A 27,732-nucleotide genomic window follows, 5' to 3' on the forward strand; every position below is an offset into this window, starting at 1 on the left:
TAGAAAGCAGAGCGAATGTCACACTGCAAACTTCCCAGTTCTCCTGTGCAACTGAGCTTGAAGAAGATGGTCAAAAGCCAAAGAAATCTTGTATTCCATTTTCCGCCTCAGCTATATCTTCAGCAATTCAGAGAAAATGCACTTATGCAATACTTCTTAGCTGGGGGTAATTTGCTATGTTGCAGTCTGTCTTCAACTGTGATGTTATTTCTCTGTTGAAAATATTAAATTAATGACAGTTTGCCAGGGCTCATAGTAGAAGCAGCTAGTGTGAAGGCATTGAATAGATCATGTATAGTCATCTTCTCACTACCAGAAATACAAAAGATTAAGTAGTAGCAGGTTAAAACCTAACTGAAATGAATGAGTGGCAATTTGTTGTTTCCAAGTAATTTTGTTCCAGTACCATTCTAAAATCTGTTGAAATAAATGTAAACTAATAAATAAATGTAAAAGTTTTTTATAATTTTGAAGAAGTTTTGTATGTATCTGAAAGTAAAGTGTTCTATAATTGTCAGGCATACAAATTGTAAAATTTTACTAAACTCAGGATGCATTATTTTTGAATGTCATAGTGAGGATTTTCCCCAGAGTTTTTTAAAAATTGTGCTATAGAATTTATTTGTGTATATGATAACTTGAAATGTGACCACACAAGAGACTCAGATGGTATGGAAATTTTGTGTCAAGCTTTATTTGATTGATATAATAAAAGTTCAAAGTCTCATAAATGATGCTAGTTTTAATGTTTTGAAAAAATTAGATGAATTTAGATCCTTCTCTGAAATCTGTTTTTTGCAATTCATGTCTACTTCATTTGGAATTGCGTGGATGTATATAAACAGACCCTTTTTAAAAGAATCAGTGTGGCTTTTCCAAGTGGAATTGATTAGAACTCACCTGGGATCCCTAAGGTTGAATTCTGTACAAAGTAGTTACTTTGCTTACATACAGTCAGCTGAGAACAGCATCTTTCCTGCAGTGTTTGCAGGCTACTCTGCGACACATTTACAATGAATACTGTGGGATGTTTTCCTCTGCCACAGAGGTTTCTGTCTTTTTGCAGCTAATGAAGGCAATGGTATCTTTTGTAAACCAATGCTTTTGAGAAGTGGCATGAAGCTGAGTTGTGCTGTGGTTACTGGTGACGGTGTCAATCACTTATGGAGAGATTGTTACTTATAAAAGTTAGGTGGCAGTATATAAAGGCAGGTACTCCATATGATAGTGATATGCTTATTGTTCTATATAACTTCAGAAATGCTACTTTGTTAATCTAACATACACAGAATTATTAAATAATAACCTTTTTCTACACATGAGCTTTATAACTTGTAATGTGTGACCAGATACTGTGTGCTACTGGGAAGTCTTTTTACAGTTGAGAAATGATTAGTGTTTTAGATAAAATAAGGAGAAAAGCAACACTACAGACTAGAATTAATATGAACTTTTAAGAAACAGGGTACTTGATCTTAGAGCATTAGACACAATGAGGAGGAAGTTTTCAAGGTAAAAGCATCCCTCTATATGACTTTGATTGTTTATTGTACAGAGAAATCATGCACAGTTTCTTTCCCATCATGTTCCTTGAAGGCCGTGCTTTCAAGGGTAGATTTCTCAATCTTAAGTGTAGTCTCTGGGATGTACTTATACATTGAAAGAAGCCCATAGGCATCTTCTGGAAGTTCCAAATGAAGTATTATGTCTAGCTTTCTTGTGTCTTCTGGCAGCTAAATACCTTGATAGTTTATGTTTCCACATGTCTTATTCCTATTTGTGTCCAGCTTTCCAATTCATCCTAGCTGTTCTCAGTGAGTAACCTTTCTTATCCCTATTCAACTAAGTGGAATAATAAATATATATTCCACTAAGCGGAATAGTTTAATAACCGTTCAGAATCCACCTAGTTATATTCAGACTTAGTTTTGTACCAGTTCTTTCTTGAAGATTTATTTACCAAAATGATTATTTTTTCTTCTATAACAAATTAAACATTACACTATTTCATCTTATTAATGAACAGTATAAATTTTTTCTCAGTCAATCACAGAAGAAGACTAATTTATCTGTCAGCTGCATAAGGCTAAATGTCAAAAACGTGTTAAAAGGTCCTAATATACCATGTTTTACTTGATTAACAGCTAACTTGCAGAAATCCCAACAATGTGTTCTTGTTTCAGTCTTATTTGCATTGGCAAGCTTTCCTTATGCACTAATCTAGGACCTCACAGGTCTAATCTACTTGCACTTTATCGCAGAAGCAGGAACTGAATTGCCACAGCATATAGCTCTATTATCAGACATACTCAATTGCTTATCTGCTGTATGCTGCTGCTACAGTAGGACCAACTTTATAAATATCAGCTTCATGAAAGCAACCTCTTGAGCTGCTTTGGGCCAGTCCAAGAGCTGAGATATTCTTTGAAAAGTTTCTTGTTAAAACATCAAGGAAGCTGATAGCACTTTTGCATAGTCTGTCAAACTTTTTTTTTAATAGGATTAAAATTATTTTTTGTTTATTGCAATGTAATCTTTATTGTTGCTAAGAATATATATATATAAAAATATTCCTATTATTTTAATGTTAATATTCAAGGGACTAAGAATTTATGTTATTTGTTACTGGGAATGTACTTGAAGTTATTTAGTATCCCATAGAAACATAGAATGGTTTGGGTTGGAAGGGACCTTAAAGATCATACAGTCCAACCCCCTGCTATGGGCAGGGACACCTTCCACTAGCTCAGGTTGCCCAAAGCCCCGTCCAACCTGGCCTTGAACCCTTCCAGGGAGGGGGCAGCCACAGCTTCTCTGGGCAGTGTCTCACCACCCTCACAGGGAAGAACTTCCTCCTTATATGTAATCTAGATCTGCCCTCTTTCAGTTTAAAGCCATTACCTCTCGTCCTATCACTACATGCCCTTGTAAAAAGTCCCTCCCCACCTTTCCTGTAGGCCCACTTTACGTGCTGGAAGGCTGCTATAAGGCCTTTTAGAACACATTTCTACCTGAAATCCTGCCAGGTGTGAGCCAAAGGGAGATTTTGCCAGTGGGCTGAATGAAGCCAGGAGTCACATACATCTGCAGTTCCAGGGCTCTCAGTGCACAGACAGTTGATACTGTCTTGCAATCAGATTTAATTACAGATAGCCTGCTACCTTTAATTTTGACCATGTCTTTTTGACTGTATGTTAAGTGGAATGTAGTATGTCATCAATGTGTATTTCCTTCTGAATGAAATACATAGGGGTATGAGTTTTATATGAGTAGTCAACCCTGTTTTCTGTGAAGATTCTTACAGTAATACTCATTTGGTAATACATATGTTCAGTTACCTAGATTGTAAAAGGGAGTCCCTGATGTCAGGGGAACGCTAGCTGCAAAATGAAAGTAGCACTATGAACTTCCAGCCCTTTGGAAAGTTTTTTTTTAGGAACTGGGTAGCAAAATCAATATTCGTATTGCAAGGTTATTCAGTACAGTGCTGATTATTTTTGAATGTGTAAAAGATTCAAAATACGTTTATTTACAAACTTAAATATAATTACTTATTTGGTAAATATCTTTAATTGTTTAAAACCTTCTAATAATATTTAACGTTAATTTTACTAATACATATAATTACATTATAAAATAGTGATGCATTTTTAAAAATTTTGACTGTTGGTGAATCAAATTATTTCAGCTGGAAGCCAATATTATATAGTGGAAGAAAAAGATTAATTTGTCAGATGAGCATAAATGTTTGAAATAGCTCTATAAGGAACATATATGAAATATATGACTTTTTGCACTTAGGCCTAGTTTCACATTCAGTAATAGACTAGTAATATAGAATGCATCTATGAAGATTAATACCCCACATCTGCTTTTGCTATTTGATCTTAACAGCTCCTGTTACATAATAAAATATGTTGCATCATAGCTTACACTTGCTATATAAACATAATGCAAAAATGAATTTTTAAAATATTTAAGGATATATAAAATTTAGATTTAAATTAAAAATCTAATATGCTTAATTGCACTTACTCTGGAATCTACAGGTAGCTTTGTAATAAGCAACCGCAGACATTAGAGACTTTCCAAATAAGTAAAGATCAGTATGAGATGAATTTTTCGATTTCTTGAATTGGCATTTAAATATTTTCAGGGAAATACATAATCCATTAAAGTCAAATGGATTTAAGTGTAGCCAAGTTTTGAATCAGTAATTTAAAATAACAAAATATTTATTCAGTTCATACAGAAACTGATTATCAGTTTTAAACTTTATACATGTAGCTAATATGGCATTTAAATGACAGGAGAGTATATAAATGGGAGATCTTGAACAGATGTTTAGTGAAAGGCAGATACATAGAAGCTGAAAATAGAAGAGGACATTTACAGAAAACTTCCCAGTCTTCTGAAAACACTATGTGTTCCATTTTCTAGTAAGTAGTTCCTTTGCTATGCAGTATGAAAGGAGGAACAGACAACAAGCTGAGGCACTGGGCAGTTGTCATCAGAGTTGCTGATATGGTCAGTGTTACAAAGGGATGAATTGTGAAAATGAGGGGAGAGAGACTGAGCAGAAGGGAAACAACTGGTATTCAAGGTACAGAATCTAGAAAACGTCTCTGCCTATTCCACAGAACCAATGAGACTGGAAAAGACCTCTGGAGATTATCTAGTCCAACCCAGCTGCTCAAAGCAGGGTCAACTAGAGCAGTTTGCTCAGGGTCTTGTCCAGCTGGGTTTTGAGTATCTCCAAGGTTGGAGACTGCTGTGTTGAAAATCACAGTCTTGAGATTAGGCTCTTTTTTATGTGTATAAGTGTTGACAGTCATTTTTTTGCAAAACATGCCTTGATCTTTAAAAGGCACAAAGCATATTGAGAAGATCCTCTAGGGCTTGGGGGAACACCACACTTACTGTATGGAGAAAATGAATGAATAACCAGGATTGTCTGAACAATATATGCTTTCTGAAAGTGCTATTACTATTTGAGCTAACTTTGATAATGAATTAATTTTTTTCTTTTGTTATAATGACTAAGTTTATTACAAATCAGAAGGGGATGTGCTGAAACATTGCTTGTGTTGTAATGTTTGTTGAGATACAATAGCCACAGCTGAGAGTATATTGATGTGGGCAAAGGTAAACTTTATGTATATGTGTAGTGTATAAATATATATGCGTGTGTGTATATATATATCTCTATATCTCCAGTGTGTGTGTTTGTATATATATGGCAGTATAAGGAATCATAGACAGAGGGAATTAGCATGACATTTTTCTCTCTTTCTGATAATATTAGGCTTCCATCAGTCTTATCCAGTTTTATGAAATAGTATTTTAAGTATTGATCCCACTCTTAAACTTGTCCTTGGAGATTTCAAGCATAAGTACAAAAGGACTTGATAGGATCCATGAGCATGCTGATGGTTCTACCTGAGCCACACCACTGATAGTATAGAACTTCATCAGTCAGGATGTAATTTTCTCTCATGTAGGTTTAACTTTGCTAAATGATGGTGCTTCCACTGCCCGACTGACTACCACTTACAAAATGATGCTAGTAGTTCCCCTGATACTCTGCCTAAATTGGCCTATGCCCAATTCAAATGTGATTCTAGTGGTTATTATTTTACCCTAAATATTTCTCTCCAATTAGGATTTGTGTCCTTCAAGTATTGGTAGAATGTGATTTTGAAGAATGTAGTCAAAGCTTAACAAAACCATACTGTATCTGCTTTTTAAATTTCAGCCTTTGAATTTATCACCCAATCCTTGACTGGTGATTTTCAGCAATCCTTCTCATAGTAACTGCAAGTCAGCAAAATATTCAAAAACGTGGTTGAGTTTAAACATGTGTAGGGTTGCTGTTAATAAGATGGCGAAAAGTCTTCCTTTGAATATCATGAGTTGTATCAGAATTTCTAGATTTAGAATATTGAAAACTTCTTACAACCACTGTAGAGGCTACTAGCACTTAAAAACCATAACCAAATTCAAGCTGAGTAAACCAGTCAAGGCCTCTCTGTTTTAAACTTTTATTCAAGACTTCAATCGCTTATGAATACAGGAAATACATTACTGAGATTAATAACTTCCTATAAGTATCAAAAGACGAAACATACTCATATCAGTATAGGTATTTAATGAAGTTTTGTACTATGTTACTCTTATCAAGTATTTAAAACCTTGATCTGATGCTTTTGCAATCAGGGGAAATCTTGCATTGACTTTAATACCATTAACTCAATCATCCTCTGGTTCTAAAGGTTGTTTTTTCTAAGTGCTACTTAATGTAAAGAAATTTTTATTCTGTCTTAGAATGATTCACAACTTTTCCATTTTGCAATTCTTTCCCTTGTTAGGAAAGAATAATAGAGCGCTTGAAGGAGCAAAGGGAGCGAGATGACAGAGAAAGACTTGAAGAAATTGAATCTTATAAAAAAGAAAACAAAGACCTGAAGGAAAAAGTTAATGCTTTACAAGCTGAACTGACAGAAAAAGAGGTCAGTCTTTTCAGTAAAATCTATATTCTTCTATCTGTGTCATTATGATGAAAGGAAGTGAATTAGGATTACTCATTTTAAGTACTGAAATCCTGCCACTTCAGTGGTCAGCTTCTGAACTGCTATTTTCTTAAGCATTCTTCATAGTCCTCACTTTTGTACATAAAATATTGCTTCAGTTTTTGCGCAGTTGTGTGTCATTATCTCTACTTTTTCCTTTACATAAGCCTCCAGTAGGCTCAAATATTCCATTGTTTCTCCTGTTTTCGTTTGTCAGAGCAATGGACTTCAAAGTAATCGTACTTCCAGAATATAACGTCTGTATTATGAATGTTTCTATGTTTCACTGCATGCCAGCTCCTGTGGTTCGAACTGGTTGTATTTTCAAAATGGTGTCTTTTACTATCAATTCTTATCTTTGTGTCAACTCTTTTTGGGGAAGGGGAGGGGGAACAGGATCCAAGTGATTACTAAGTTGGCAATAAGTTAGTATCCTGATGACTAGGAATTAACTTTTTACTCTTGGTCATTTTTCAGTCTAGTTTAATCGATCTCAAAGAACATGCATCTTCATTGGCATCAGCAGGGCTGAAAAGAGACTCCAAACTTAAGTCTTTAGAAATAGCCATAGAACAAAAGAAAGAAGAGTGTAGTAAGTTGGAAGCACAGTTGAAAAAGGTAAGTTCCATCTTAAAACAAACAACAACAATCAGAAAACCAAAAATCAACATCCCACCCCCTCATTTTGAAAAGATGAGATTATTTACTCTTTTGGAGTAAATCTAAAATCTACCCATCTTACGCTGTTTGCTGATGCTTGCATCAAATACTGCTAACTTTTTCTTAAGAGACTTGTACCAAAGCCACTAGTGAGCCTCAGAAATTATCTTGAATACGTATATGAAGGAATTCTGAGAAGCTGCTACAGATAGATGAACTGGGAGCAGGACATTGGAGGGAAAATAAAAGGGCAGAAAGAAATTATCAAATCAGCAATTTGTATGTATGTGAATTTATATTGCTATCAGAAGTAGACTAAAATGTTTGTAGCATAGGAAAAAATTCAAGGCTCATCCAAGAGATGCTGTACTTCCTGATCAAAAAAATTCTGCTTCCAAAATGGAAACTCTAGCTAGGTTTTATTTTGGCATTTTTTTGGCTTTGTTGGTGAACATGTTTGTGATAATTAAGCAAAATAATACATAGTTTATCTAAGCTAGCAATTTAGTATTTCTATTCAGCAAGTAGTGGAAGCAAACATTTAAAGGAAAATGTACAGATCCTATATTTTATAACATGGTTTTATTTAAATTGATGCATTAAAATAGTTTTTGCTTAAATGATTTGCAAGTTTGTTGATGCCTTTTCTACCATACATTGTTTCTTTGACCTTTTTCTGTGTCATTTGGTAATGTCTGCTGTCATTGTTCAAACACCAATTTCATGACATATTTGATGGGTTTAGGCATTATGTTTGCCTTCTGCAATCCATGACTAAGTGTATGTCAAACATTATTTTTTTTATATTGATAGCTAATGTTTCATTTTCTAGGAGAGAATATTTATTTGTTCTATGAATGTTACCAAAGGATAATATTCTGACACTCTTTTTACCCAGGTTGAGTAGTATCCTGCTCTGTGTTTAAACATTGTTTCTGTAGCCTTACCTGTGAAGAAGGTATTGCAATGTATAACAGATAACAGGGTGTAAACCTTATATTTTTAAATTCAGAGTGAATAAGTGCATTTAGGTGCCTGTGGTACATGTTTAGTTGTGGAGAGGAAAGAAGTTACTGTTTTCCAATAAACATATACAGAAGCTTTTCATGGAAACACAACTACTTTAAATGTTTGATAGCTTATAAATGCTAATGATGTCAGAATTAAAACATCCAAAGAAGCTATTTCTCTGGAAGTCCTTTATTCTGTTTTCTTTTTGTAGAAAATGTGATTGTTTACTTTGCACTTCACAACAAAATATACTTCACTACAGTCTGAAATATCTTACTTTCTTAATTTAAAAAAATAGTTTAAAAAACCCTAAAAGCGCAGCTCAAAAAAAATCAAAATTGTCTTGAAGGACTTGAAATCCTAAGTCAATCTTTTATGACTGTACATATAAACACATCATACAGTCATGGAAAAATAAGCACTTATAAAAGTCAGAGAGTGTCTGGGACGTCTTTCATATAAAAAGGGAGTATGTTCCCTGTGTATAAATACAAAGGATTATTAAATGAAAGTTGAAAACATAATAGTTTTATTATATCATAAATACAGCATAAAGCCCCAATGGAAATTCACCCAACATTTGTAGGAGACCAGGTATTTCCACAATAAAATGTAGTTACAACCTTCTTTGTGGGCATGTTTAGTTGAACAGAAACAGTGACTGTTAATGATAGTAGACTCCAAACAGTAATTTTCAATTCACATATTCTCTAATAAAATACTTTATGTTCAAACCTGTAAATATCCTGTGTTAAAAGTAATTGGTCCCCAGAAAACTACCGTCACCATGTTTTCACTCCTTAGGAAACTAACTGAAACAGAAATCTGGGTTATTCTTGCATATGTCTGAGTTAGAGTAGGAGGGAACATCAACATAGTTCGGAGTAAATTAACCTGCATGTCCCATAAGTGTGCTTATGTATGAACATTAACCACAACGGAAGCTAGAAGAAACGGACAGAGTTTATATCTCTTTTTCAAAAGTGACTCCAAGGGGCTGTCTGTTACTTTGAGAAATTTGAATGCAGCTTACACATTACTCCTCTCTAAAAATATCAGAGAGGACACTTTTCATTATGGTATTGTAAAATCACTATTGTTTAATGTTGATTTATATGTTTAAACAAATTATACTAATAAATATGAAGATAGCATTCTGTGCACATTTGCTAGGAGTTAGTTTTCCTTGAGCATTAATGGTGATAAGTACTATGCCTGAAAGAAAGCATGTACAAAGGGCAAATCCAAACAAAATCTGTAAATGAAAAAAAAAAAATTTAAAGTTTCTCATCTCTTTCCTTGTTTTCTCTCTTTTCTGTTTTTGAAGAGAGTAAGATTCATTTATTGATAATAAAGATGGTTTTGATTGGGTCTGATTCGATCCAAATATTTTTCAGTATTACATAACTGTATTACTCGCACTTCAGCAGGAGAAAACATGCTGATTCTAAAACCACTGTAGAGTAGACACATTTCAAAAAGTAATAAATAGAATATTTGTAAAGAGTAGTTATCATGCAACTGTGCTATATTTTGGTACAGAAAACAGTGTTTAAAACCATAGTCATGCTTATTAAACTTTTTGTGACAAAGATTATGGATTGAAATTCATAAAATTAAAAAAAAAATCATAAAACCCAGAAGAATTCTCAATGCTTTTTTTTGCCAAAATTCCACAGACTTTTTGTTGACTTACTTTGTATTGCTACTAGTGAAAGAACAGCAGGAATTACCTAATAGGTAGCTAAGTGTTTTTTATATATATGTGTGTGTATATATATATAATCTTATTATCCACTCTAGAATTTCCTCCTTTTGTTGTTTTTCATTATCTTAAATTTACTTGCTTACTGACATATTTGCAGTTGCTAAAGTACTTTTTGCCAAACTGTACTGTTTGAAAGTCATTCTGCATAGAAAATTCAGTCTTGTGTTAAACAAAAGGAAAGTAATAAATTTAATGATACAATTTAATTAATCTTTTATTATTGCCATCTTTGAAGCTTTGGTGATAAATTGCAGCCTCAGCCAAAAGCACTTCTCGTGATTCATTGCTTGAGACCAGCACTTAATGTATCATCAAAAGTGGACACCTTTCTTTATTTCATGGGTTATTTAACTTGAGAAAGGGAAAGTAACACAAACCTTAAATTTCTTACTCCAGCTATTCTTTTTTAGGAGCCAAAGTCAACATTTATGTTTCCCCAGTGCCTCTCACTTTCACCAAGGAATGTTTAGGATCTTAAATTTCTACTTTTTTATGACAAGTTCTTCTGTGCAAATGCACTGGTTTTGTTGAGCTAATGCTGTTTTCCTGGATCTTTCCTTCTTTTCCTGTCTGTGCTTCACTCCCTTCCAACTTTGCAATGTAGCAAGCTGAACAGTTGTTCAATCAGATGTACAATCCAGTAAGTTCTTTTTTAAAATGCCCGCTGTAACATATGAAAGCATGAGGATCCATTACCTTACTGTGTTGTGCTCTTCCTCTGTGGAGCTTTGCAGAATACTTCTGATGCTCACTATGCTATATTCATTATATCCAAATAAATGAACTTTGTGGACTTCAAGGCCATTTTAAGAATATGAAATGTATTAAATAGGTACATACAGTATTTCTGAGAAAACAAACATCCTAGCCTTTAGGTCCTCAACTTCTCCATTAGAAAAAGCATGCAGGTTTTATTGTTTTTTTGGTTTTTTTTTGCTTTGCTTTGCTTTTTAAGTCCTCCTTCTGCAGTACTTTATTCGATCCTTCAAACTTAAATAACTTCTAATTTATTCAGTTTATCTTAAGTAGCTGAGTTGATTATGTGAATAATAATATCTCGGAAGTGACTGGTACTATTTTCAAAAGTCAGTATGATTAAAATAGTTCAGAACAGTTTTACTCATAAAAGACTACGTTAAGAATATTTTCCACATTAAGAATATGGAAACACTATATTTAATAGAAGAAAATGCTGAAATATAAAATGATGAATGCAAAGGGTAGTATTTGAAAAAGCCAAACAGTATTACTTTGGCTTGTTTAGCTTTATCATTCTTGCCAATGTTTGCTTTAATTGCACAATACTTGACTTCATTCCTTTTTCAATTTGAGGAAGAGCAGTAACAAACATTCTCTCTGCAGAGAAGAGTTTTAATTTTTCTGGCTGAGTCTGTTACATTTAATGTGCTGTGAGCATCACAGGACAGAAAAAATGATGTAACTGTAATAGCAATTTACAAGCTACAGTTTACATAGTAATCATAGTTGGAATTACCATGTAATTGGGAGAGTATATACAGAAGAACTGGTTTTGTAGCTGAAGTAATGTGATACTATGCATTAGGGAAGGTATTGCCTTCCCTGAAGTCAATGGGAATTTTGCCATTAATGTCAGTGGACCAGGATTCCAGCTTTGGAGTCTATTATTGCTAAGTTTTGCAGCTTCTAACCATGTAATGGATATGTCATGACTTATGTATGAGAAAGGAGAGTTCCACAGAATGTGCTGTATTTACTTTTAAATTTATGGGTTAACTGTTTTTAGAATCCAGTTATAAATGGATATGCTATCCAGGTAGCATAAGACCTCATATTATCACCTCTACCATCCAGCACACTACTAGCCAAAGAGCTTTTCCCTTTGAATGATAAAACTCTTTTTTCTTATCATCCTGGCTCACCTTTGTGGTAGTTATGTTTCTATTCATATCATTTGCACTCCTAATGTGCATGTCTTTTCAGACTGGAGTCTTTTTTGTGTTAGTTTTTCTCTTGATTTTCATAAATGCTTTCCAGTCATTATTTCAATATTAGTTATTCTGCTGTATGGAATTTGTTTGTTACTTTGTTACTTCCTAGTCTATTTGTGTGCGGTATTCCAAAGTCAGTCAGTCCTTTTAAATTTTTTTTTTTCCTGCCTTTACGTGCTTAATTTTCAAAAGGACAGCCTGCTGGCAGTTCCAAAATAATGGATACAAGATCCTTTTCCTTTGGCACCAGGCAGCAATCGTAGTATATCCATGAGACAGATTTTATTTAATAAACTTTTCTTGCTCATCTTCTTTCTTCTCCTACTTATATATATCAGTCTACTTTTAACAATTTAAGTAGTAATACTCCTTTTCTCCCCCAAAACCACCTAAGACCTGGAAATGAAACTGTGATTTGATTGAAGTCAATGGCAACATATTCTTTGAATTCCACAAGGCCAAGATTCCACCTTTATTCTTTGAGATGGCATAATAGCAGTTACTTGAAACATTTTTTTGGTACTGCAAATCACTATGATACTTTATTTAATAGAATGTTTCCTTGCCATTTTTTTGTTTGACAATAATAGTGTTATAAAAAACCAGATGGCAATCTAATCTTAAAATACTGAAGGTTAATGGTCTTTTGTTTACATGTGTCAGAGAAACAACAGTCAGTCTCTGATTAGACCTTTTTTAGCCCATGCAGTAATATACCGCTTTTTTTTTTTTTTTGTGGTGGAATATGTATTTTTCTACTATGTCAGGCAGGTATCAACTCCCAAGACTTTATTGCTCAATCTAATGTTTTTAAAATACAGCAATGGATAGAAGTGTTTTATTCTTACACACATTTGGGTACCAAAGTGGAGATGATATGGAAGGGGTGCAAATCCTGCATACTCTATAGCAAATGATTTCACAATGTATTCACCTGCATGAATAAGATGTGAACAGAACTGGGCAAACATTTCTTCATGTTTTGAAAGGTGAACTTTTTGAAATACCCAATGAATTCTTCTGCAAAATTGATTATAAGAACTTACATGATTATTTTGTACTGTAATGAAAATAGAATGATGTACTTGGTTTGGAGTTCAGGTGAACCTTTTTCTGAATAATAAAGACTTAATTTTCCAAATGGTCCATCAGAGCAACATCAGATTAAAATTTAAAGTACTTGCAGAATCCACCCTAAATTGCTTAGAGCAGTCCCTGAAGTTAAATTAAAAAACCCTTGAGTTTTAAGGAGACTAAAAAAAAATTAAGCTGACATCAATTTTTTTTTTAGTTTATTATTGAAAGTAATAAAATTTGAAGGATCTTACAAAGTAATTTCTTGCATGTAAATTCTGCTGTTTCATTTAATTTTTATGAAGTACTGAGTTGATTTCTGTGTATGTTTGTCTGAAGCTTTAAAAATTAAATACTATATCTATTCATCCATTTCTGTTATGCAGGCTAATGCATGCATAATTGTACCATAAAATTTTAGTAGACTAAATAATTCATGTTGCATGTCTATGCCACACTATTATGGTGTTTCTGTGGGAAATTTGTGGTTTACGTAAGGAAATGTTACTTTACTTCTAAAATACTTGTAGTACTTATTAAGCAAATGTCAGAACAGATACACAATTACTGTAAAAATTAGTGAAATTCTAATGGTAAGAGTGATATGCTATTTTTATTGAATTGTAAAAATAACATAAAACAACAGTCACAAGATTGACAGACAAAGCATCATAAACCAAGTGTGCTATCTTAAAACTAGGCTAATCTGCACACACAAGTATTATCATTTACACATACAGATTAAGAGATCAATTACTTTGCTGCTGAAAGGTATGTGTGAACCAGTCATTCTTACCCATAAAAGCCCCATAAAACCAGAAAATGTATTCTTCCCAAGAAAACAGAACTTAGGGAGAAGAAAGTGGACAGAAATGAAAAAAAAGGATAGAAGAGAGGATAGCAGTAATATGTGGAGACTTTCTGATTCATGTGATAACCATACAGCTTCTGGTTAGAAGTGATCCAAGCCTGTCTCCCACAGCCTGCAAAAAAGCCAAAGAGATCTGCCCTGTCTGGGTAGGAGCAGGGTCAATATCAGCTGAACTGCCTTTCATCTCCTTTGGGCCTACTGTTTGACCTCAAAAGTCAAGTTCCATCTGTCAACAAATCACCCCATATCTGTATATAACAATTAAAAAAAGTGCTTAGTTCAAATCCACACACATCTTTCAAAGCCATAAAATATAAAAGGGCTCTTATGAGTAATTCTATGCTTTTGTCCTGGGAATGTCAGAAGGGTTGATTTTGCACTCTTGTAGTATCAGCAGCTTTGTTTACAACATGAGGCTTCCCTTGAAGGGACTCATTGCAAGTTAGAGTATCACCTGCAGAATGCTCTTTTTCAAAAATGTTTTATGTTCTTGCGCTCCCTTTTTAACTAACTTTGCATTTCTTCTTCATTAAGGCAGTGCCCTTGTAGAAACCTGATTCCTGCCAATAGTAAAAAAATATTCTATAGGAAGTGCTTGTAAAAGTAAAGGCAACCAACTTAATTGGTGGGTTGCAATATGGGGATTTCTTTTTTTAAAGATTAGAATAATCTTATACTTGTCTTTGAACTGAATGCTTATATTGATTTATATGTGACATATGGATGACTGTGCTGCACCTCAAAACCCTGTATGGGTTGGACTCTTAATCACATTGGATTTGATCATACCCTCTTCTTTGTGTTGAAAACCATGAGGAAATACAATGACCAAGTTTGTGCTACAGAATTTTCCAAAAACACATCCCACAAATATGGAGTGGCGTGAGTACCACAGAAAGCACAAGAATTGAAAATACTCTTGCAACTTAACATTAATTTCCTTACCATGCTATTGAGCAAGGATTATAGGGCTAAATTGAAGGATATAATTTATTATTTCAGCTGATGCTTTAGTTATAAGCTGTGCAATAGATAATTTGCTCAGTACATTTCTGAGCCTCTGTGTTACAGGAGTGTTCTATGGTAGTTGAACGTTCAGCACCTTTGCATTGGTGACACTGTCATGTTATTGCCCAGTTGTATATTTTCATCATAGAAAGTCCAGTGTGGCAATGAAAAGCAAAGAAAAGACAGGCTTCTCTATCTTTTCTGCATTGCTTCTTGTCCTGGCTTAAAATTAGGGCAGAGGTGCACGGGGGAAAAAAAATTTGGGCTGAAGATGAGAGTGTATGCTAAAGTGAAGAAAAGACTGGTTAGAGGCAGGAAGGTGGGTGTTTTGCCTGTTTATGAAATGGTGGAAGCAAGGCTGATAAATAAGTGAATTATACACTAAAATAAACAGAAGGGAAAGAAAGGGGACAAGAAGAAATATGAAAGAGTGATAGCCTCTAGAGGGGAACTGTGAAATTTGGGATTTACCCTTAGGAGAAGAGAAATATGAAGAGCAATAGGGAACAACATACTCTTTGCATAGGTTTCTTAGTATCTTAAAGGTAGGCATTGGTGCTTTTTTTTTTTTTTTGGGGGGGGGGGGGGGGGTAGGGGGTGTGTGGGTGTGTGTGTTTGGTTTTTGTTTTTTTCCTAGAGTAAATTTACCTTTGCCAACCTATGGAATTACTTTTATTCTTTGCAAAAGAACACTTAGTGTTCATTCTGGAGAGATAAAACATTGTCTAATGTATTAATAGAGCTGATTGAAAATTGAAGTGGTTTACAGCTAGAAATTGATACACAGTATCTCAAATAATTGGCCCTGAGTCTGAATATTACATTTACTTTAAAAATTGCAAAGCTAATTGAAAGTAAATTTCTTGACACAATTAACACCCAGAAAAATAAATCAAAGTTTATTATTAAAGCAGCAAGATTTATGAGGATGAAAAGGAATCTGTTGCTATCATCTCACCCAAACAGTAAAATCAAGATACTCTTTGGATGTTTCCTTGAAACGAGCTCTGTGTTAGGGAAGTCCTGTATCTGCATAGAATTCAGGGCTAGAGCATGTATTATTATCCAAAACAGAGAATTTGAAGAGCAAGAGTAGGCTTCTCATGTCATTCCCTTGTCTTATTTTGGTAACCAAATATTTCTTCTGAATAAAAATCTCACACTAGAATAAATAACACTTAAAATCTACTATCTTTTTTCTTACTATCCTCATGCTTAAATGATATGTTACATGCAAACCCCCTAAGTTTCTTCCCTAGTAATTTCAGTTTTTTAATTGTTGTATTTATACTAAACCCAGACTTGTTCTTTATTTATACAGAAACTTTTAACCATTGCAAAGAATATGAACCTTCTAGTATCTGTAGTTTATATTAATTCTTTCCAAACCACGCATGTTTCATTTTGATCTGCATTTCTTTCATTGCTTGCTTGCATTGTCTATTCCCTGAAATTAAGAAGGATAAGTTAAGTCCACACCATCTCTGTGTAATAAGATAGTTGGAGGACCTTCAGTTCTAAATATCCTGAATTTCTGTAAAATTTATGTATGTTGAGAGAATGTTATCTGAATTTTCTATGTTTAATGTGCACTGCCTTAAACTACTTGTTTTTTCCTTGCCTGCTCTTTCAAGATGCCAATTAGGAATAATGGGAAGCAAGGGGTAGGCTAAGCATTGCAGTGCATTGTTGTTTCCATCTGTCTGTGATTATTCCAGCCAACAGTTTAAAGCACTTGATGCCAGATCATGCTCCCATTGAAGTTAATTGGGTTTTTGCCATTAGGTTTGATGGGAGTAAGATTGGGCTCTGCACTGTTGTTGTTGTATTCATTGCGTTCTTTCTTGTCTGTGAAACTGCCACCCATCCATGCATGTGTTTGCCAGGTTTGTGCCATTTTCGCCAATGGGCTTGTTCTTCTGATGTTTCAGGTTAAGTATTAACAATAAGAGAAAAAGGATTATTGGGTAAAATGTCTGCTGAAAGCAACTTTTTAGTTTATTGGTTTGCCTTTTAAAAACAGCACTGCATAAAAACAATTTATTCCTTTCAAATTCTTCATATCAATCTGCATTTGAAACATCTGGTGATACAGATTACAATATGTATATATGTATCTGTGTATATATATACATGGATAATGTGTGTGTGTATATATATGGGGAAAGAGAGAGAATATGACTTGTTAAGAAGATGCCTGTATATTTGAAACACTTTAAAAGCTTAATGTGAATTAAGATGATTTTTCAATTTAAAAAACACCCTTAAAATATGGTTGCTTTGATATGTAAAAAACCTTAATAAATCCCCTCCCCCTTCAGGATGATAGCATTTGACTATAATTTTAGACTATGAAGATATTTACATTCCTTTTTATATTGCTTCTGTGGAAAACATTGTCATCAGACAGAAATACCCATAATCCTTTTTAGTGAAAATTTGAACTCCGAGACTGAAGAACTAAGGCTCTTAAAGCTATATAAATTATTGTCATCCTTATTTTTTTTGAAATATTGATTCTGAAGGCTCATGAGGCTGAAGAGGAGGCACGGATGAATCCAGAATTTGCAGACAGAATGAAACAACTTGACAAAGAGGCATCGTACTATAGAGAAGAATGTGGCAAAGCTCAGGCTGAGGTTGACAGACTTCTAGAAATACTCAAGGAAGTAGAGAATGAGAAGAATGACAAGGATAAGAAAATTGCTGAGTTAGAAAGGTATTTCTCATATTATTTTTTTTACATTGAGTGGCATTTTTACTTACTTGATCTTCATTGCAGAGCAGAGAAGTTAAGAGTAGAAGTTGTTCTTTAACAGAGTATTTGTTATGTCTTCTAAAATTGAATCGGAAATGAAAAAAAAATGGCTACCTGAGAACTATATCTCCTGTCTGCTGATTTTGGAACAATTCAAGGTTTCCACTTGTTTAGCAGTCTCTATAAAAGGAACACATATAGGAAAAGCCATATGCAATTTACAGTGACAGAAACCCTCCCAGAAAACCTTGGGGAACAATCCTGTCTCTCTAGTAACCGGTAAATTGAAACTGTCCCCACACATGTTTCTTCAGTGTGAACAGCATCTCCAGTTCTCAGAGGTCCTGAAGAGTATTGGTAAGTATTTCCAACCAGTCTCGTGATTATTTAATAATAGTTGTAACTATTTCTCAGTGTTTCTGTAATCAGTCCACTTCAAATGAATATTTTCTGATATTGTCCAGGCAATGTTTGTCTTATTTCTGGGAAGGTTGTACAGTCTTTCCTTAACTGAGACAGGAAGGTTTTGGGATCCATTTGTCTCATGCCCTTCATAATTAAATGATTCTTGGAACCTTCTCCCATATGGTGTGCTGCAGTTTGTTTGACTGATAAGCAATTTATGTGGATCTGATTTCTTTATTCTCTTCCTGTACTTAGCCACTCTTAGGTAAATGAAAGAAGGAATTTTGTGGTTTCACATATTTTATATAATTGTTTTCTAGTGATCAAGTCAGAAGAAAAGTGCTTCATGGTTCCAAAAGAGAAGCTTAAGGGATCTCACTGTTGTGATTATTGCTATAGTTCCAGTCAAGACATAGCACTGGTCTGTCCCATTAGGGATAATTACCATGAAAGAGGGGAAGATCTGCTGGAAATGTTGGTTACCTTAGGGGGAGGAAAACAGCCAGCTTGGAAAGGAAGATATGTAGAGCATCTTTTATTGATGATGACTTATCAACCTTCACAGTTATCTGTTGCCAAAACTTATCTTTGCAGACATTTGGCAAAGGTTTAATAATGATAATAATGAATGGTATATAGTTATCAATCAAAGTGTCATGAGAAACGAGACCTCAAATCTAAAGTGAAAAAAGATGATTTGTACTCACAGTAGAACTCAGTGTTTACATGAGGACAACTTTAATCAGCAGTTACCTCTTTTACCACATCAGAAGGAGTTTAGAATGCTCTAATGTTTGCACTGATTTTAATGTGTAAAGTAGATACCAGAGGAAGCTAGTGATGAAGAGTGGTCACTTTGTGCACCACGACTGTGAGTGCTGCCTAAACTGTCCAAAATCCTAAAGCAGCATCTTGGAAAAAGATAACATGAGTGCTGAATTTGTGTGGTCAGGAGAGTGCTGTTATTCCACCCATTGGTACATGTACTGCAGGGCAGTTACAGACCTAGGCTGGTAATATAGTGACTCCAGGTGTGACCAAGCTGGTGGAAACTGACTGTATGTTTTTTACAGAAACAGTGAGTGATATCCTCATTGGGCTATAAAACCTACTGAATTATTGTGTGACATGAGACACAATAGTAGGCATGCTAAACTTTTGATCAAGAGGATAATCTCAGGAGATTTATTAAGTAGCTCATACGTGTTGAATGGTTGAATATTAAAATGACAGGATTGAAAGATGAACATGAAGTAGTGAAGCTTGTGATCTAAAATTTTCAGTAAATGTTAATTTGATTTAAATATTTTATATAAAAAAGAAATAAAGAATTGATATAGATCAGTAGATTTATTTGAATTAAATTGAGAATTATTGATTACAAAGAAACAAGGAACCAAGGGGTGCAGAGATATTACTATGGCCCTGTCAGCATACAGCTTCTTCTTATTGTTTGCAAACCCTGTAGTGGGTTACGTATCAGACAGAATTTTCTATTTTTTATTTATTTTGATTTTCTAAAAAATTGATGTACTTTTGTCAGTGGAATTTTGGGATACCAATTTCTAGTCTGTTATTGTTGATGAGGGTGTTGATCCTGAAGTAACTTTTCAGAAAATAATTTGGTACCACTGAGTAAGCACAGACTTTTTGAACAGGATATACTGTACTTTGAATGTGATGAAGTAGTTAAACTTTGCTGTGAACCTTTAAGTGCTTCTGTAATGCTTACAATAAGATACCTGTGGCATGACCAGCTAAGGCCAGTAGTATGTTGCAGTTTTGGGGAATCATCATGCTCTAAGATTTGTTTGTGAATTCTATTAACTTTAATGCAGTTTCTCACTTTGATGCATAGCTTTCAAGATTAATTCCAAATTCCTATACACAGAGTATATATAAGTTAATTATTGTAAACTAGGGAAAAAAGGATTTACATAAAAATTATCTATTATTGATTTCATCAACCAAAGTTACTGCCTTTACTTGGTAATGGAGTCTTAAAGCCACTTTCCACCATGCATAAGCACAGGTCCAAATTTGTTGAGTAGTACAGTAAGGCTAGGATGCTGCCAGCAATATAAAGTTGTCATAGGGAAATATTTTCAGAGACTGGGTATCTAACCTTTTATACTAATCAGGCTTACCTTACAGTTCTCTAAAATTTAATTTATTTTCTCTCCCTCTTCCTTATTTTCTAAAAACATTGGCCTAAAGATCTAAATCTATATATAACTGTGCCACCTGTTGGTGTCCTTAGAGAGGGAACTTTGATGTTGAAATTCCCCTTTCTAGGGGGTTAGGTGGAGTGTAAATTGCTGTAACGTTTTATGAAGTGCTACTACTTTTTCTGCTTGTAATGACTACTTGATTGGCTCATTATTGAAGGGAAGAGGTGGAGCCAAAGCTCAGTTTACCCTCTTTATGGGAATAAAGCATTGTGAAAATGACTGCAACTTTAACAGAAGCATATTTGAAAATGTTCTTTCCTTCTTGTCCCGCTGTTTTGTAATTCATATAATGTGCTCTAGGTTGCTATTTTCTCTCCTTACTTTTTCTCCTTTTTTTCTTGCTCAGAAACAGTGTATCTTTAACATTTCCCCTAATTTCAGATGCAAGGGCATCTCTGGGGTTTTGTAGGAAAATGAATGCTCTTTTGAAATGTATTTGTTGGTTAATGGCTTGCTGGGATCCATGTTCAGTGCTATGCCAACATCTTTACATTGCAAGATAATTGCAACAACATAAATTCTCAAAATTTATAAACATAAATTTCTGAGAGAGTTATAATTTAAGAGCATTGCAAGCAATAGTATCTTTTTACAATATTTATTATAATCACATATAAATTCGTCAGCATAATGAGCTGTACCTGTATAAATCAGTTTGAAAAGTAAAAACATATGTAATACAGTTATCATTTACAAATTCAAAAAAGAATTAAGATGTTGAATACTAACTTTCTACTATTTATCAGAAAGTATCAACACAGAAGGTGTCAAATACCCAAGGGTAGAAATATCTGCTTCAAGATACGGCCAATTAAATTTATAAGTGTATGCTACTTGGCAGATGAACATTATTAATAATCCCGAAGACGATTTCATGAGAATGGTAATTCTTTTGGTTTTCATGTGATTTTCTTGCCACAGAAGCTATCACCCTTCTGAGCTGCATCGCTTAAGATTCATACCATTCCTCATGTATAAAAACATGTTGGTCTGTTTCTTAAATTACTTGATATATATTAATTTTGTGTTTTATAACATTACTACGTAGGAGAACTAATTCCTCCTCCTATACTAAAACTGTTTTATAACTTTTATTACATCTGTCATGATTTATCTGTTAATAATGAGAACAGGTTAAAATTAAATGTAATATATCCCAGCATAATGAACTTTCGGTAAACTTAGATTGATGTTTTTCTTTGGTTTTCTTGATGAAGGAAATGTCGTGGGTTTTTGTTGTTTTTTGGTTTTTTGGGGTTTTTTTTTTTAATAATGTAAATGAAACTGGGTAAGATAGTGATCAGCTTAAATTTTAATGTGAAGGGCCTAGCCAAATAGAGGTAACTGCAGCTGAAGTGGAACTGTCAAGATGGAAGGAGTATATTGTTTAATGCTTTTATTAATGGTGTTAGAATGAAAAGTATATTTATGAAATATGCTAGGAACTTTGAATCATGAAAATAAGTGAAATACAATAGTACAAAATGCATGATTGTGAAGTTAGGACCAGTAAGACTGCAAGCTGTAAACTAAGGATAATCCTTGATACAGTTTAGGAAGAGAAAGACTGGGTGAATTTGCTTATGGCAGTGTCATTATGAACTATCTAAATAATGAAGCAGACCTCTAAATAATGAAGCAGACCTCTAAATAATGAGGTGTGAATCCTGATATGTCAGAATAAATGTCTGCAGTAAGGATAGGAAGGTATTAATGTCATCAAGCGCTAGCAAGACTCCATATGGAACACTGCTGTATGCTTCTCACCAGTCATATTCGAGAAGGTTGAATGAAAACTGCAAACAGGTGCAGAGAGGGCTGGTAGGGTAATTAAAGGAATGGAGTGCTCGTGTCACAGGAGGAGTCCAAACAACAGTGGTTTGTTTCTCTGGCAAAACAAAGGCTCGGTAGGGATGCCTGTTCTCTATAAATATGTGAAGGGGTAAGCACTTCGGTGAAAGAGGAGTGATTTCAGTAAAAGTGTTGGCACATAATACAGTGGATATAAATTATCCATTAATAAATTCAGACTGAAAAGAGAAAGAAAGTGATGAGAACATAGTGTAGATTGCAAAATCTTGGATCTGCTTTTCTCCAGTGGTATGTTAGATGGGGGATCATTTGCTTGATTGAGTGTAGCTTCTCAGCAAAGCTTACAACAGTATGAAAGTTCATTTAAAATACTCTACTAGCTGTGAGGCAAAACCAGTTTGTTTTTAAACAAAAAGTTTGTTTTTTTGTTATCCACTTCTCCTATGCAGTGGTAAGCTTTGGGTAATAACATAGATGTGCATTTAAGCTCTTGGCGTGTTCAGACTACAATTTATTCATTCTGAATTGATTTGGATTTGAATTCTGATGAAAATAAGTCCACACAGCACTGACAATTCATTGCATAAATGGCAAAACATCAGCATATGGAATAATTGCATTAAAAAAAAAAAAAGTATTTTTGTGGCTTTTAAAAAATTTCCCTTTCATAAGTGAATGAAAAACTGTGGACCAGTGAGAACTTTAAGGATTAATCTAGTTGGGTGTCAGGCAGGGATTTTTTGGTCTTAGTTAATTGAAAGGGCATGTTAGGTATTTTTTAACAAATAAGTTATCAGAGTATTTTCAATGATGAAGTATTAACCTTATTCTCCAGACTGAAGAAAAAAATTGCTGTCAGTGTTAGAAGGGTCTGTCTTTCCTGGAGGGGGGGGGGGGGGGGGGAGCAAATCTCTGTCTTTGATTATTAGATCCAGTGCTTTGTGAACTTTTAAAAATCTTTGAACAAATTGTTTAGCTGTTTTGGCTTTCATGGGAAGACTTGATGAATGTTGGTCACCAAACCTATGTCAGTTCAAAAAAAGGCTACGTGGTATATGATGAGACATTTGTGTGGCAGCAAACACTACCAATATCCACCTAACTTAGTTGTTCCGTTCAGTTTGTGTATGCATTTGGATAGTTATAGATATGGATGGTTTTCCACAGTCCACAAATGACAAGATGCCATTTTACTTTAAAATTTCTGTTTTATTCAGTGCACAGCAAGGGTATATTGCTACAGAGATTTTATTTTACTTCTCGCTTTCCCTTTTCATTTTTTTGAATAAAATCTGCTGATATAACATCTGCTTGTTATATTTTTAAAGAACTAATGTGTTCCTCCCTTTATTCTCTTTTGCTGTCTTCCTCCCTATCTGTTTTTCTCCAAACCGCTGCTTTCATCCCTACTCCAACCAGCTTGACTTCCAGGTCAGTATTTTCTGCTCTCCTACTTAATTGCTCCTTCCACAATGAAGGTTTTCGTTGAAGCTTAATTTATTTGGCCATTTTGATTCCATATTAATAACTTCTGTTTGTCTTTTTTTCGTTTTTGTTTTTATTCTGCTTGTCTCTATTGTGAAGTTTTTGGTCATTCCATTTCTAGATCAGAAACTTCACAGTAAATGAATGTTTTTGTCAAAAGTCAGTAAGAAAAAAATGTTCATTAACAACATATTCAATTCATATGTTGTTTTGTGTGAAGATTTTTTTCTTCTTTCAGTTTTACTTTTATTATCTTTGTTTAGGGAGTTCAACATTGGTAATAACTTTTCGGTAGACAAACCAACCCAGTAGGTAATGGATGGAACAATAGCAATAGTATACAGAGAGATTTATACCCAAGATCAGAATTCTTAATACTTTACCATCACCCCTTTTTCTGTTATTGCAAACATTATAGGATGAGTTGGAGTGGTTCAGCTTCTGGTTCAGAAACTTCTAGCTGTTTGTGCTGACCAGATTCTGGACCAGCACATAACTGCAAGTGGGATGTATGTATGTATGTGTGTTTTATATGCTGTGTTTGTGTATGGCATCATCTAGTCAGAGTCATGTTTTTCTTTCTTCCAGGTTTTAGATTAGTTTAGCTAGCATTTGTGCTTGTGCACTGTTTTTGAGTAATCTTATCATCAAGTATTATTACATGTCTTGTGGTGCTTGTTGAAAGTAAAAATGGATCTAGTCAACATTTTTTTCTCTTAGTGGGCCTTGATGTTAATTTTGCTTTCTCATGCTTATGAAAGGCTGTAAAGTGTAAATTAGCAGAGTCTTGAAGCATCTACTTAGTATTTTAGAAACTAATAACGTTATATGGTTTGGACTACAGGTTCATCTGCTGCTTACTTTCCCCATTCATTTCAGAGTGTGGCTTTTTTTTTTTTTTTCTTTTTCCCGTGACAGATATTTAAGACAGTTCTATACTCTTAACCTCATCCCTTATTTTTCAGTTTCTGAAATTCGTGATTGAAACTTGCATAATGTCTTGCTTCCTGTAGTGGGGAGCTTTGCTTTAGGCAGGAACAGACTTGGTTTTCAATCATTATCAAGGTGGAAAGTGTTTAATTCTTCATAGATCAATCAGAATGGAGTATAAAGGAGGGTATATACTGCAAAGGCTCTCAGGCGGATTTCCACGTTTTGCATTTGCAGATACAGTGCCAGGTATCAGGTTGCCATGCTGCACATTTGACTAGGATCATGGCACATGTCCAGTCTGCCTTTATAATGTGTTCAGATCTGAAGTTTTCAGAATTTTTGTGTCAATGTATACTTTTTGCACAGCATTGTTCTCTGTTCATATAGAAGCAGAGTTTGCCAGTTTGGGAGAGTTTTGGTATCTTAGTCTCAAAACCAAGCACAGTTCACATTTCACAGTTCAGACAAGTCAGAGAAGTTTCTAACGTGGATGCCTTCAAACTATGTGGCAAAAGGTGGCTCATATGAAAAGACTGACAAAACAAGATTTTTTTTTTTCCTCATGTGCTTTAACGCACATCACAATTGCAAGTTACTTTCCAGCTGAAAAATTTTGTTTCTGAAATTTGTGGCTAATAACTGCAGTAATGAATGGGATAAACACTTTCTTTTAATTTTCTATCTACTATAAGCACTTTTTAATGTGCTTAAATGAATAGTTATTACACCTGAATTATAAAAATACTTAAACAATTTGTTTTCAGAATATGTCTTTCTTCCAGAAATTAATAAATGCATTTGGAGTTGTCTATTATAAAAGTATTGTCTGAACGTGGCCACTCTGTCATTTCTGTCAGAACATACTCAACATTGATTGAAAATCTCTCTAGCTGGAGACAGCTTAAAGAAAGGTATTATGCTATGCGGTTGTCATTATGGTTGATTTCACTGGAATTCAATGATTGGTATGCAGAAACATTTGTTCAGCAGTTGGAGGTGCAATTTCTGTTATGTTTTATTGACCTAAAAAAACCAGCTGACCTTGCTGAAGCAAACTGTCCTCATAACCCTGCCAACTTTCATCCCTAGAGTCCTGGATAAGTTGTAGCGTATGATTAGAGTTTATTGTGGGATTTCAGTGAAGTGTTAAGTTTTCGCAGCTTGAATCATCATTAAGGTCAAAACTTAATTTAAGAAACAGATCTATTAATTTCTTTAATTTCTGCTTATCAATATGTTCGTAGCTGTCATTTATCTATATTTATATGTTGTTAGAATGCTTAAAAAAATGTTGCATCTGTTTTATAACCTGACAGGCTATTAATACTGATGGCAAACAAGAAAATCGAATACATTGGCATAACCCCTCATGTGCATCTACCTATACAGTAAAAAAGTGTTCTGAGCACAAGAATCAGTACAGTAACTCTTTTTTTTTTTTTTTTCATTTAGGTTACAGCAGTTTATATACTACCCAAACTGCAGATAAAGAGGAGGTGGATATTTTTTCCATGTATAATATACTGACCAGTGCTGGAAATTTTCCCACCAGCCTCTGGTGTTGGCCTTCCTCACTGTTTCCGTGGGAGGCTAGAGCTCAATGAGATGTGTAAGGCAAGGTTTAATGGAGTTTTAAATTTAACTTATGAGCCTTCCACAGTTTTGTCAAATGTCAGTTTGATGGTTCCAAGGGCAGAGTGATATGTTGTTCAAAGATAATTTCCCTGGAGAAATTGAGATAGTGTACTAAGGAAAACTGAGAGAATCTGTGATATACATTACTCTTCTTAGAGACTGGTTATTCTGAGTGAGAAACAAAGCTGTCACATTGGATAACAGGCAGATTGTTGTCATGTCTTTCTGTTTTAGTCTGTTTGCTACATATACAGAATCAACATTTTAACATTGTGAACATTTTAACATTTAAACATTTTGAAAGAGATGGAGAATTGAGAAGAGATTATTTAGATTTAGCTGATTACATGTGTGGTTTTGAACTTGTGTACATTTACATTTCATTTTATTTAAGAAATAGTAAAGTAGAAAGTTTATTTCCTTGGAATTCTACTTTCTTAAAAAAAGTAAAATAATAATATATTACAAAATAAGCAGGAATCAGTGATAAACAATAAAATGATACAAATGGGTCCAATGCATTGTTGTTAATTTTATCCCACTGACTCCTGAACCTGTCTACTCAGGTCTATACTTTGCCCTTTCAGTTTGCTTAAAGGCATGCAGAGGTTAAAATAATAATTTCTGAGACAACTAGAAATGTATTATTTAAATAAAGAAGTATATTTTGTAATTTCTCAGTGATGTACTTTTTTTTGGTTTTGATTTGGAGTGCAAATACTCTGTGGAAGTAAATGGATATGCAGCATAAACTGGATATGAGGAGAAAAGAGCTCTACCTGTGTGAAGGAAAAATATTCACTTTGGATTGGGTAGGACCTGACACCACAGTTCTGAGCTGGGGAAGAGAGAACACAAGGAACTGTTACTCTTCCCTTTTCAGTTACTAATTTCAAGATAGAGCGATATTTCTTGTGCTTCTCTAGACCTGCTGCTTCCAGTAGTATTCCCGTGGGGAAGATCCACAGTGCATATTTCTTCACCTCTTGAATGTCTGAATAAAGTAGCCATAGAGCACTCTGGGGAGCTTGGTGACTGCCTGGGTGCAATGCTGTCAGGATTCCCTGTGTACAGTGGAGGGGTGTGTGAGTGAAGAATCATTGTGAGATAGCAAAGCTTACCCTCAAAAAGCTGTGACTGAAAAGAGACAGGGAAACTAAATTTAGGAATTGGGCTGTTGGTGGAACCACTTCTTCCACTTGCATTGTTTGCTTCCATAATGCAGGAGCAACATGCCTGGACAACATGATTGTGACTGGATTGAAATGCTCTGATCTGAATTTATAATAAGGGGAAGTCAAAGCAAGAAATCATACAAAATGTATGAGATTTATTTGAAGGTCTGAAGAGGTTACTTCATAAGCATGGAAAGTTTGATTTATGTATTGAATGATAATGGCTGGATTGATCCTGAGAACTGCTAGGTTGAGCCAGGAGTTGCAGTCGAAAGATTTGATTCAGATGGAAATTGCAATGAAACATGAAGTGCAGCAGAGGAGATTTGATCCTGATTGCTGTCAGGCTGAGCTGGATATGCTATAG

The 27,732-nt window shown here is 34.4% G+C and overlaps 1 protein-coding gene across 7 annotated transcripts in view; it reads left to right on the forward strand.

Moving 5' to 3' along the window:
- ERC2 (ELKS/RAB6-interacting/CAST family member 2) overlaps positions 1–27,732 on the forward strand; it is a 529,850-nt gene that overhangs the window by 217,756 nt on the left and 284,362 nt on the right. For 3 of the 7 annotated variants that reach the window (XM_074879349.1, XM_074879348.1, XM_074879350.1), the window contains 5 exons: positions 6,369–6,509; positions 7,047–7,187; positions 10,613–10,648; positions 16,566–16,595; positions 17,457–17,650. In XM_074879349.1, the coding sequence (XP_074735450.1) occupies positions 6,369–6,509; positions 7,047–7,187; positions 10,613–10,648; positions 16,566–16,595; positions 17,457–17,650 (542 nt within the window). The remainder of the gene's footprint in view (positions 1–6,368; positions 6,510–7,046; positions 7,188–10,612; positions 10,649–16,565; positions 16,596–17,456; positions 17,651–27,732) is intronic. The other 4 variants (XM_074879351.1, XM_074879352.1, XM_074879353.1 and 1 more) reach the window with 2 other exon arrangements.

The sequence above is a fragment of the Strix uralensis genome, chromosome 10, assembly GCF_047716275.1.
Source record: "Strix uralensis isolate ZFMK-TIS-50842 chromosome 10, bStrUra1, whole genome shotgun sequence".
In the NCBI taxonomy this organism is placed as follows: Eukaryota; Metazoa; Chordata; class Aves; order Strigiformes; family Strigidae; genus Strix; species Strix uralensis.